The sequence below is a fragment of the Musa acuminata genome, chromosome BXJ1-10, assembly GCF_036884655.1.
Source record: "Musa acuminata AAA Group cultivar baxijiao chromosome BXJ1-10, Cavendish_Baxijiao_AAA, whole genome shotgun sequence".
Taxonomy (NCBI): Eukaryota; Viridiplantae; Streptophyta; class Magnoliopsida; order Zingiberales; family Musaceae; genus Musa; species Musa acuminata.
The window spans coordinates 20797333-20808681 of record NC_088336.1 but is presented as its reverse complement, the minus strand read 5'-3'; the positions used below and the strand labels follow the sequence as shown (position 1 = coordinate 20808681).

The 11349-nt window shown below is 44.3% G+C and overlaps 4 protein-coding genes across 5 annotated transcripts; 2 read left to right on the top strand and 2 right to left on the bottom strand.

Annotated features, from left to right (window-relative positions):
* Nucleotides 1-164: 164 nt before the first annotated feature.
* Nucleotides 165-2832, bottom strand: LOC135594957 (cytochrome b6-f complex iron-sulfur subunit, chloroplastic-like). The gene is made up of 4 exons (XM_065085465.1): nucleotides 2659-2832; nucleotides 2352-2592; nucleotides 1881-1978; nucleotides 165-1428 (listed from the first exon to the last, which is right to left on the bottom strand). Exons 1-3 carry the CDS (start codon nucleotides 2701-2703, stop codon nucleotides 1950-1952), a joined length of 315 nt encoding a protein of 104 aa, XP_064941537.1. The 5' UTR covers nucleotides 2704-2832; the 3' UTR covers nucleotides 165-1428; nucleotides 1881-1949.
* Nucleotides 2833-3732: 900 nt separating this feature from the next.
* LOC135595429 (uncharacterized) lies at nucleotides 3733-9322 on the top strand. 2 transcript variants are annotated; one of them, XR_010480374.1, is made up of 7 exons: nucleotides 3733-4085; nucleotides 4197-4233; nucleotides 5784-5867; nucleotides 6320-6587; nucleotides 6745-7498; nucleotides 8466-9029; nucleotides 9138-9322. XR_010480374.1 is itself a non-coding variant. In XM_065086320.1 (4 exons), exons 1-4 carry the CDS (start codon nucleotides 3768-3770, stop codon nucleotides 6370-6372), a joined length of 492 nt encoding a protein of 163 aa, XP_064942392.1. In that variant the 5' UTR covers nucleotides 3733-3767; the 3' UTR covers nucleotides 6373-6639. The 2 variants fall into 2 exon arrangements, 1 of the variants encoding a protein (XP_064942392.1); XM_065086320.1 differs by lacking the exons at nucleotides 6745-7498; nucleotides 8466-9029; nucleotides 9138-9322 and having other exon boundaries at nucleotides 6320-6639.
* LOC104000387 (protein LATE FLOWERING-like) lies at nucleotides 8471-9010 on the top strand. Its single transcript, XM_018819145.2, has one exon. The coding sequence runs from the start codon at nucleotides 8471-8473 to the stop codon at nucleotides 9008-9010; it is 540 nt and encodes a 179-aa protein (XP_018674690.2).
* A 333-nt stretch (nucleotides 9323-9655) lies between the features above and the next one.
* LOC135595427 (transcription termination factor MTEF1, chloroplastic-like) lies at nucleotides 9656-10901 on the bottom strand. Its single transcript, XM_065086318.1, has one exon. The coding sequence runs from the start codon at nucleotides 10770-10772 to the stop codon at nucleotides 9813-9815; it is 960 nt and encodes a 319-aa protein (XP_064942390.1). The 5' UTR covers nucleotides 10773-10901; the 3' UTR covers nucleotides 9656-9812.
* Nucleotides 10902-11349: the final 448 nt, after the last annotated feature.

Genomic DNA, 11349 nt, shown 5'->3' with positions numbered 1-11349 from the left:
GTGATCAGCAATTTTATCCTGAGAAAACAAGTGAACAAGCTGATAACAAAACATGACAAATGAATCTTTGAGCTGTGACTGAACACTAGAACAAGCGTAGTTAAGTTATGAATCCAATCCAATATGTCATTTGATATTTGATTCTTTCAATCCTTGGGATTTCTAACAGTGCCTTTGAGGATCCGTACCAAATTTCTTCAAGCATGATCCAAGTTTCAATTGGAGATTTCTCCTCTCAAATAAGGATGAAATCCAGATATGCATCCCAAAAAAAAAGAACACAGGACAAGGCAAAAATGTATTGAACAGAGAAGCATGACCAATCTCCAAACTTGTATTGCATTTTGTGATGTTCATCACCTGGAAATTACACGAGCAAGTGTTTGTAGATGGTGCAGCAGATGTATGTATAGATTGCAGATGGACAAATTAGTGTTGGAGTTGCAGATGAACATGAAGGCAATGGTGATGGTTTAAGCCCACCATGGCGCATCCCCTGTTCTGAAGTCTGTCTCCACCCAGGGCACAAACACAACCTTTCCATCATCAATGTCAACATGAGCCAAAGCCAAACAAATCCCAGCTTAGTGTACTGTGAAAGCTACCCACTGGTATATATGACTGATACATTCTTATCCTTTAGATGCAATGGAATAGAATAGCTAAAAAGAAAATATTTACGATGATAAAGATATTAATAGAACTGATCTCAAAAGTCCAAGCAATTAGAAAAGAGCACAATTCATATTAAATTCCAGCATCGCGTGTACAAGTTGATTTAGGCTTGTTATTTGAAGTTGAAACTAAATAAATGATGTAAGTCAAATTAAATAGAAGATCGTTGCATAAATATTGGAAAAAAGAGTGATAGATACAAGATTCAAACTCATTTCCTACTTTGATATCATGATAAATATTTTGATTGGGTTACCATGGTATATCCGATACAAGATTCAAACTCATTACCATGTTATATTTGAAGGTATATAACATATCCATGCGAAGATTTAACTTGAACATCAGGTTTGCCATCTAAAGGCTAAGCTAAAGAAGAGATATGAGATATGATCTATTCATTTATATTCTCAACACTCCCTAGAATCTAATAATCTAATAATTAAGCTTTTGGGATTATTGGAAATCCAACCAAAATCTTTATCATCAGCATGGGATTTAATTTTGTTTTCAGCCCTACAGAAGGCAATGGCAATTCAGATACAAAGAGACAGAGGAATGAAGGCTTACCAAGGGTGCAGGGCCTCTCACAACCTTGCCTTGGTTCTTGTCCTGAGATCCATGGCAAGGGCAAATAAACTTCTTCTCAGCAGCATTCCATGGAACAACACAGCCAAGGTGGGTGCACACTGCATTGATGCCGTAGGTTGCCAAAGTCTTGTCATTCTCCACCACAAGATAAGTTGGGTCTCCCTGCAAAATGAAGCACTTCATTCTCAGAAACAAATCTTACCTGCTATAAGTACAGAATCTAAACAGTTGGTGAATCCTTAAAGATCCAAACAGAAGGTGGAACAGTAGATAAGACCCAAACACAGGATGAACAAGCATCAAAGTTTTCATACTGAACTCTTTCTGAAGAACATATAAATTCTCATTTGACAACAAATCGATCGGTTCTTAGACCGAAGATAGCTTCATTCCTTGTATAAATACAGAATCAAGAAACAGTCGGTGACTCTTCGAAGAATACAGGACCAATTCTCCTTGGGTACCAACCATATCAATAACTCAGGAATTGGTCTGAGTAAAGCTCGAAATTTTAGAGAAAACTGATAACTAAATGATCAAACATCAAAGTTATGATACCAAATATACTGCTTCCAAGGTGAAAAAACACAAAGCAAATGGTAAAGAACACAAACCTTTAACCCCTGGGTGAGTGTTCTGTCACCAGGCAGCTTCAATGACATCGTTTCCAAGTGCATCTTTGGCTATGGTTCCACCACCGGCTCCTCCTGAACTGTAGAACCAGGCCATAAAACTTAAGCATCCGCAACAACGTAATCAGGATGTGTGAAGATCCATATAACTATATGATTTGGTCACCGGAAATGAAGCAAAACATCATCTTTTTAAGCAACAAAATAGTCGATTACAAGAATGGTGGAGTAATTCTATTTTCCCTGCACCCAAAAGTTACACTTGATGTAAATGAACATTTCCAGATTCACGCATCCTAACAAGAGAGAGGAAAAAAGATTATAGCTTTCAGATTTATTATTACTTTGACAGTCCATATTGTGTTCATAAGCTAATCATTTGTGTTTGTGACAGCTGATTTCGTAAGAACACACAGAAAAGAAAGATAGAGAGATAGGGCACCTGTTACCCACCAGGAACGAAGAAGGAGGCGTAGGGAATCAGCATGCCGGCGGTGGGCAACGACACAGCGCCGAGAAGAAGAAGGTTCATAAGCTGCCTCTTCCCCATGTCCGGCACTCTGTCGGCGGGGATGCTCGTCGCCTGGCAAGTGATCGTTCGACTTCTCTCCTTTCCCAGGCCCGGCAGCCCCCTCACGGGCTTGCACAGAAGAGCTCCGGATGGCGACGACATCCCATTCTTACTCGCGCACAGCTGTACGTAAGAACGGCTGAGAAGAACTGATGACGAACAGGGCAGGGGAACAAGGCTGGTCAGTACCTGAGACGGGGTGGCAGCCGTTGAGAGAGTAGTGGTGGAAGCCATGGGCGTGGGAGATGTGGAGCTTCTTCCTCTCCCCAACAGGTGACGAGGACTGCTTCAGGTGCCGCCGCTGCTTTTTCTTATGTGAGTGAGACGGGGAGGAGGAGGATAGATAGGGCGGAGGTGCTTCGGTTGGTAGAGAAGCCATTGACGTCGTGCAGCTGCAAGCTCTGCTTTCGCTGCATTCCGTGGCGAGAGACGTCTCGTACGTATTTGATGCAGCTGTTGGATTTCCTTTATCTGTATGCGGATCCCATCCAAGTCCAACTTCGGAATCGGAATCGGAATCGGAGCGGTCGATCCCATCCCGCCGCAAGGCTTAGCGCCAGGTGGCGGATCCCATCCAAGTACGCTTTGAAACAGAATGCTCCAATTCAGCATCGCAATCGTCGGTTGATGAGGGCCCGCACGATGAATAGATCCACTCCAACTACTCTTCGAGAGGGAATCTTCAAATTAGCATTGCTACCTTCTGTTGATGCGGGCCCACGAGTCCATCTGATCCCATCCAAGTGCAGCTTTGAAGTGGAATCCTCCCATCCCCGAATCGGGACCGTCGATCAATGCGGGTCCCACGTGCGGATAACGGGCGTTATATATATTTTGCGGAAGGATGTTATGTTCTGTATAACGGTTCAGAGACATGATTGTATTTTTCAGTATATAACAGAAACAACCTTCATCATATCGTTCGTCAACATCGGTCAAAATGATTTTGAACTATGAATTATCACCTCAATTTCATTTTTTATATTTCTTATTATTTAAAGAATTATTATTAATAAGCAATAATATTGAATAATAAATCCGAAATAATTTAAATTTTACCCGACATTTTACCCTTCTTACGAGAATCCAACCGGTGGAGCCCGCTCGTGAGGTGTTAGGTCAGTGAGAGGAGCTGACCACGTTGGAAAGTTAGTACGACTTTTTCTTGGTACGTGCAAATTAGGAAAAGATAGTATGTACCGTGTCTGGTACCACACATCTAGCCTGTCGCACCTCCGCGCTCTGTTATTTACCTGATCCACCCCTCTCTGTCTCTCTATCTCGCTCGCTCTCTATCCATGGCGACTCTCTCTTCCCCACATAATTTATCCTCCTCCATCGCTTCTTCTGCTTCTCCACCACCTCCTCCTCCACTCCAGTTTCCTCTTCTCTCCTCTCCGTCTGTCCTCCCAAGTCTGATCGACAGATCATCATCCCATGGCGTAAGGCTTTCGTCCCCTTCTTCCTCCCGGAGGTGGGCGAGCTTACGCCGGAGGCCCCGCGTTCGTACCTCCGCCTTGCTCTACGGCGGCGGAAGGCCAGTAGACACCCAGACGTTTATCGTCACTGCCACTGTCCTCGCCGCCGTCGCACTTTCCCTCTTTCTCGGTCTCAAGGTCACTCCTCCCCCCTACGCCCTTTTATCTCGGAGAAAGTCTCGATTTCGAAGCGGGGTTAGGGTTTTGACGAGAAATGCGTGATTGGTTCTCTCTTTCCCCTTCTTTCAGGGTGATCCGGTGCCATGCGAGAGGTGTGGCGGTAATGGTATGTTCCATTTTGGTCCTCTCGATTTCATCTCATTTTTTTCTATTAATTGTTCTCCAAAACCACCATTGATACTTTTGTTTCTTGAATTGGGTTTTTTTTAGGTAAAATAACTCCATTAATTTGGGATGCGTCTATCTAAATTATAGTTACTGAATTGTGTGAGATAAGGCAGTTCTTGTTGATTCATGACAACATTCTAGTGGAAAATATTGTTCTTGAGTTTATATACCAAGGAACAAATATTCACCTTATCTTTATTTGCTAATTACAGATTACTGTGTCAATTTGGTCTATCTATTGTTACCGAACTGTAGTAATATGCAGTTTAAGTGAATTTTTTATAGTTGTTCAGTGGAAAAATGTATGTCCGTTTGATCTGCATGTAGATCATCTCTTCTGGAATGTGGAACAAAAGGGCGAGGCTTTACCTTTTCTCTATCTTCTAATTATAAGATGACTAGGTGTCACTTTGTTCTTTAACTAAGTGTAAGTAGGGGTATAACAGAAATGATACAAGAAACTCAAGACTTATTTACGTAAAGTTGAGTATTTTGCCGTCGTACTCACCATTTTATCAAGCCATAGGCATGGAAATTGTATCTGGTGTAATGGAAAAGGGATATAAATGTACTGACAGTAGCTATACTCGCTATTATACGTAATTTATACCAGACTTCACTGTTATATGTATTCTATACCAGATTAACCATTGTACCTATGTCATACTATACTTCCCTATTGTACTTATGGTATACTGGATTTCTCTATTATACTTACTGTATAATGGACTTTTTGGATTATACTTGTGATATACTAGACTTCATTATTATGCTTATGCTATAATGGATTGTTTGGAAATGTGGTGGCAATTTCAGCTACAGAACGCCTTTTGTAGCCACATCATGTTGGTTCCTACTTCCTATAGAGTAATAGCATATTCATTGTAAGATAAGAGGAAGTGAACAGCAATCGGTTCGCTGCTTGTTTGAAAATCATTCTCTTGCACCTTTTTTCATGCGTATTTGTATACGTTACTTTCCGCTCAATTATTGTTCTAACATTGTTTAGTTACATTTTGTGCAAGCGAATGAATTCTGGGATGTTTTTTTGCATTGTAGGCCTAAATGCAGAGGGATACTGTATTCATAATATTAGCTAGAATCAATTACCCTGTGTGTCCAAAAGATGTAAAGATTTCACAGCAACTATAATCATTTGGATGGCGTATAATGAAGCCAAGCTTCGTTGCAGGACATGAGATGCCATTTAGGAGTATAAACCTGACCAGTAACTTAGATGTTTCAGTGGATTTCATCATTTTTTTTTATATTTTGGCCTTTAGAGAAAGCATGAAATAAAATATACAACATGCATTACTTCTTTGACAAAGGTACTAAGATAAATAGTCTATGATGTATTACTGTTGCCAGTAATAAATGATCTTTCATGATTCTACACCATAATCCAAGAACTCTCATTTGCTTTTCTACGGGAATCAAGTTATTTTCGAAAGAAATGGATCTAAAAGTTTTCACTTTTCTGCTTAGGTGGCACAAAGTGCGTTTTCTGTAACGACGGTAAAATGAAGCAGGAAACCGGTCTAGTCGATTGTCGGGTGTGCAAGGGTGCAGGTATTTTCTTAATAAAATTTTGTAGTGCTTCATATATCAATAACCTCGTGATAAATTTGAGATTCTCTTGTTGCTTTGCATATTTATTACTCTTAATTAATGCTGTAGGTTATGGAACATTCACCAAAAAAGTGATACCTGATGTTGAAAAAATTTAATTAGGCTTAGTTTCTAAAATCCCAATGACCTTATTGTTAGGTACCAAGTAGCATTACAGCAGGCAACATGATCTGATAAGTTAAACAATGATGCTCAAATTTATAATTCACTGCATATCTGACATACATAACCTTGCTTTGACAACATAGTCTGGATGAACAAGGCTTAATATGTGTTGGTGATGTCCTGCTCAACAACATACTGGTTGCTACTTGTCTGTTTTATCAAGCAAGGATGTCTTTCCCCATTTTTGGTTTGATCAAGGCCTCTGACAACTAAGTGAATTGATGCAGGGCTGATACTCTGCAAAAAATGTGGGGGTTCTGGATATTCAAGGCGCTTGTAAACTATCTGTTGATTTCTTACTCTTGCACGCTATTCTTCATTCCACAACTTGCGACTAAAATGTCACCGAGAATATGTTGTTGATTGGTTACTTGAGAATTCCAGTCACCTTCAAGTATTCCTGAAGCTGTAGCGCATTACCGATCAGATGAAATTGTGAAGAGCATGTCAAAATGTAATTAGATCCGCACAATTGTCTCCTGCATCGACGAGCAGGTGGGTACTCAATAGTTCATGCCTAAATTTTCTTCTCATTGTATTTTGCTCATCTGGTGGTACTCAATAGTTCTCGTAGTGATGTGTGATCGTTTTCAGCTTCATTTTTTGATGATTTTTCAGGGTTTTCAGCTTGATTAATAGCTTTTGCCCACAGGGATTCTTTCTGCAGATACCTACGAATCCTACCTTCCCTGTGATTGGAGTACCTTATTGAAAGTGGTTCCCAGGAACGATAAGTGCAACCGCAAGACACGTCGATGTTCCGTACCGGGAAGCTTCTATCTTTCAAGAGAGAGATCGTTTGACGCTTTTCCCGGCGTCCCTCTCGCGTCGCCCTTTTGAAGTCGAGACCGACTCCAATTTTATCCTCTTCTTTTTTGGTACAATCTTCCACTCTATCATCGCGACGCCGGGAAGGGAGCGAGAGCGAGAGCGACGAAAGGGGAATCCCAAGAGGGAAAAGAGATCCCTTCGCCCTCTTTCCCCTATCTTTTTCTTGTCTTCAATCGGACACGGTTGTAAGATGGGGTGTCAGTTGGGGTTGGTGGCGGCCGATGCGACGATGATCTCGAAACCCTCCTCGCGCGGATCAGGCCGCGCGGTGGTGGCGCGCCGGAAGAGTGATCTCCGGTTTCCGGAGCCGTGCGGCGCTGTTTCTTTCGTTTCTGACACCGGCCTCCGGGGTTAGCTGCCGCGATGGAAGGGCAACGAGGCCCGCACCGACCTACAGGGTGGTGAATGCGATCATCGAGGATGAGGACGACGGGCACACGCTGACGGCCGTTCCGGCCATCGGGGAGGAGGGTATGCCTGGGTTTATCGGCCCACGGCTTTACTGTTTGGTGATGCAACTGCGCTGAAGCGCAATTCGGCAGCTCCACCATGATCGGCAGGGATCGCTGGAATCGGTATGTCCTCTCTCTCGATTTCTCCACCATATTAACTCTACAAATTGCTGGCTATATCGAGTCTTTAATTCTTTTGCACCAAGGAAATCTTCATCAGTCGCAATGCTAGTCCTTTTTTTTCTCGAAAAGAAAAAATAAAATTGATACTAAGCGAGAAGTTAGTACTCATACTATGGATTTTTTTCAGCTCATACAAATTTTTAGGGCGTGTGAACATGGCTGCTTGTTCTGCATACTCGTCATCATTGGCTACTTGTTGTGGGAACACTTTGATTGCACTACTTGTTTTCCACCCCTAAATCTTGCTTGATGTAGGCCTCATTTGCTTGCTATCGTAGAGAAACGTCAATTGGTTTTATTTATTATGATGGGAAATGAATGGCATCATCTCACTGGTTGCCAGTGATCAGACCCGTCATTTTCACTTTTCATTGCAAACTGAGAAGGAAGAGTAAATTATTCTGGCCTTTTCCGCCAGTTAAAAGGCTTCTTGCCGTTTCAGACTTGCAATGGGTCGCGTTACCATATTTTAATGAACTGCCCAAAGGAAGGCTCTCTCTAAAAGGACGTACCAGTTTCTTTGGATCAATGGTTGGCTTTCCTGTGTGATTTCTGTTCCCTTTTCCTTTTGTGTCTTGTGATTACCTGCAAACTGTTCCTTTCTATGTGCACGATTGGATTCTCGATCCATGCAGAGATGATCTTTCACTTGGTGGTGTAAACAGGAATCTCTAATATTATTGAACTGACATACTTGTTGGCTTGGAACATATTCATCCACATATCCATAGAAATCTAAGGTGGTTGATCTCAGACATCCTGTGGTGTTTATTATTTCATCCGTCTCTCCTATCAGATATAACGTTCAGTCTCCTACTGTGATTTTTGTGTATATGCAATTGTGTTTTGTGATGAGACTTTTCATAAATATCACATACTAATGATCCCCTTTGCATGCTACTGCTAGTCCGAATGGAAGAGGCTTCAAAGATCAGGATGGAATCTCCTCTCCGAAGGCTGCCACAGTCACCGCCACAGACGGCCCTTCATCTTCAACGCACCTTGGCTTCCTCCTCCTCGCCTTCCTTCGACCGGGAGACAGAGGACGTCAGGCTCTTCCCTTGCCACTTCTGCAACAAGAAGTTCCTCAAGTCCCAGGCCCTTGGGGGGCATCAGAATGCTCACAAGAAACGAAGGACCATGGCTGGATGGAGCTCCTTCAATTTCGTCTCTCCTCACCGCGGGTGGACTACGCCGCCGTTTCCCATCGCCTCCCACGGATCCAAGTATGTCCCGCGTGAGAGCTTCAACTCCCCTGGGCCGCCTCGCTTCGGCGCTGACCACCCGCAGCTGGCCACTGCGAGCGGGAACCGAGCAACGTACGCCGCTGGACACGAGACCATCGATCTTCTGAACTGGCAGAGGGGTTCCCACCCTCCACAAGTGCTCTTGGCCGATGCCTCCAACTCCGACGGATGCCACGCCGAGCTTGATCTTTCTTTGAAGCTCTAGTAGAGCTCCGCCGTCACACGTACTTCTCTCACTCTCCTTTCCTGGTTCCCTGCTTGTGTCAGGCCTCGTTTTGTTCTGTTTAGCTGAACTGGCTTTTACTTTGCCCTTGCCATGACTCTTGCGGCAGCGGCAGAGTCAGGTGGGAAGAACACGTATACTTGTGATGCGGCTGGCATCAGTATTCATTGGTGGTGAGGCGTCGACGTACCGTAAAGGATGTGCACTGTGGATGATGGTACTCTTAATCTCCTTCCTTCGTTATTTCCTCGTGAATAGCAGTTCAGCTCATCAACCAATCAACCCTTTAGATTACTGAGCTTGTGTTTTCTCTCGTATAGAGTAGTTTGGATTTCAAATCCTTTCTTTACCAACATCATGCGGGGCATATGTGATCAGATTATTTCTTACGTATCTGTCGTATGCATCATAGGACAAACCGAATTCCATAGTGATCTGTAGGACACCAAAATTATACTCCATTTCGTGATTTCCTTTCTGTGCTTGGCTTCTAAGCACACCTAGTCTTTAAGCAGTGAGGTTAAGTAGGCGATACTGTGTGTACCGGAGTCGAGCTTGATTGCTGATGTCTAAAGTTTTGGCAACGGTTTCATCTGCCGAGAATGAACTATTTCTCTTGGCAACAAGTTCACCCCAGCAATAATTGCAGTAGTAGTTCATACAAACCAGTAAAGGTTGTGGTCGGTTTACATGTTTTCTTGAGAATCTAAGAGCATATGATGGAGAACCACACTCCTAAAAGATGAGGATTTGGCTTATATACAAGGTGCAAAGAATGCAAAATCTATGTGTTCATCTTGTGTATCAGCTCCTTGAACTCTTCATCAGTGCTTTTCAGCATCACTGATAAGGGTACATTGACGCCACTCTCCCTCAGCTGCTGGTGCCTGGGCTTGATCCTTTTCTCCAAGCTGAAAGCAAAGTACTGGGGGAACTCCTTGAGGTCCTCCAGGCTTCCGCCTATCTCCCTCACGAGGTACTCGTGCTTGGGCTTGAAGTTGTTCTCGATGCTGAAGGTGAACAGCCCCGGGCATCGGAGCACCATGGCCACCGCCTCCTCCCGGGATAGCCCCAGCCCCACCAGGTACTGCAGCTTGGGGATCAAGGTCTTCTCCACGCTGGAGACGAGGAGAACGGGCTCCTGGTACGCCAGGACGCGGGCGTCCCTGAAGCCCAGCCGGTGGAGGTAGATGAGGGCGGGGCGGAGCTGGTCACGGACGCTGGAGGCGAGCAGGCGGGGGCACTTGTTGATGACCCGTCGGATGTGGGAGGCCGGGACGCGGAGGTCGCGAGAGAGGAAGGCGAAGACGGGGCTGAGGTCGGAGCGGATGCTGGAGGTAAGGATCGTGGGGCACATGCCCAGGATCCGGGGGAGGTCCTTGTGGTGGATGCCCTTGGAGAGGAGGTAGGAGATGATGGAGTGGATGGAGTCGGGGGTGGCGGCGCGGAGCGCAGGGTTGAGGGCGAGGACGCGGCCAGAGTCGACGCCCATCACCTCCAGGCTCAGGATCTTCTCACTGACATGAGCGGGGAGGTCCGGGAGTGGGAGGGGGAAGTCATTGCCGCTGGTTGGGGATGATGGGCTCAGCGCTGATGGCTTGGTGGACATGGTTACCACCAACCGGGCGGTGGCAGGGCAAGAGGCACAGAGAAAGTGAAGGAATGGCATGGTGGAGCGAGGACAAGTGGAGAGATAGAGAGGAGAAGGAGGAGGACAGGGAAGCCATGGATGGTGGATCACCATGTCTTTCCGTTATCTGTTGAAGGTCGAGTGTAATTGGCATCGTATTGCAAGCTCATTGGCGGGCTTAGATTCTGTGGATATCACCACCTGACACATGGCATAAGGCTAAAGGACGAAAACCAATTAGATGTCACTTATCTGGAGATCGATTGATAATATAGTTCGGATCTCGAGTTGATTCATGAAACGATAATTTGTGATTAAACACAGTCAGTTTAATTTAGAAATAATTTAAGTATTTTTTTCCACGAAGATAATTTTTGTATATTGTTTGATGCTCATGAAGATAGAGTCAAATCCATTCTCCAAAGTCTTAATAATATTATGTCATCCAACAAAAGCAGTTACAGCAAGAAAGCAACTGAACAACCACAAGCGGCGGTGGCTGAAACCACCGACGATGTACTCTGGTCGACACAATTGCCCATTCACATGCCATGAACAAAGGTGCTGCCACAAAGCAGCTAAAGAAACCACGGACAGTCAAGTAGATGTAAGCACTGGCTATAGACTTGTAACATTAAAGGATCAAGGAAGGAAGCTGAGGGCAAGACCACAACTTGCCCTATTGCCATAC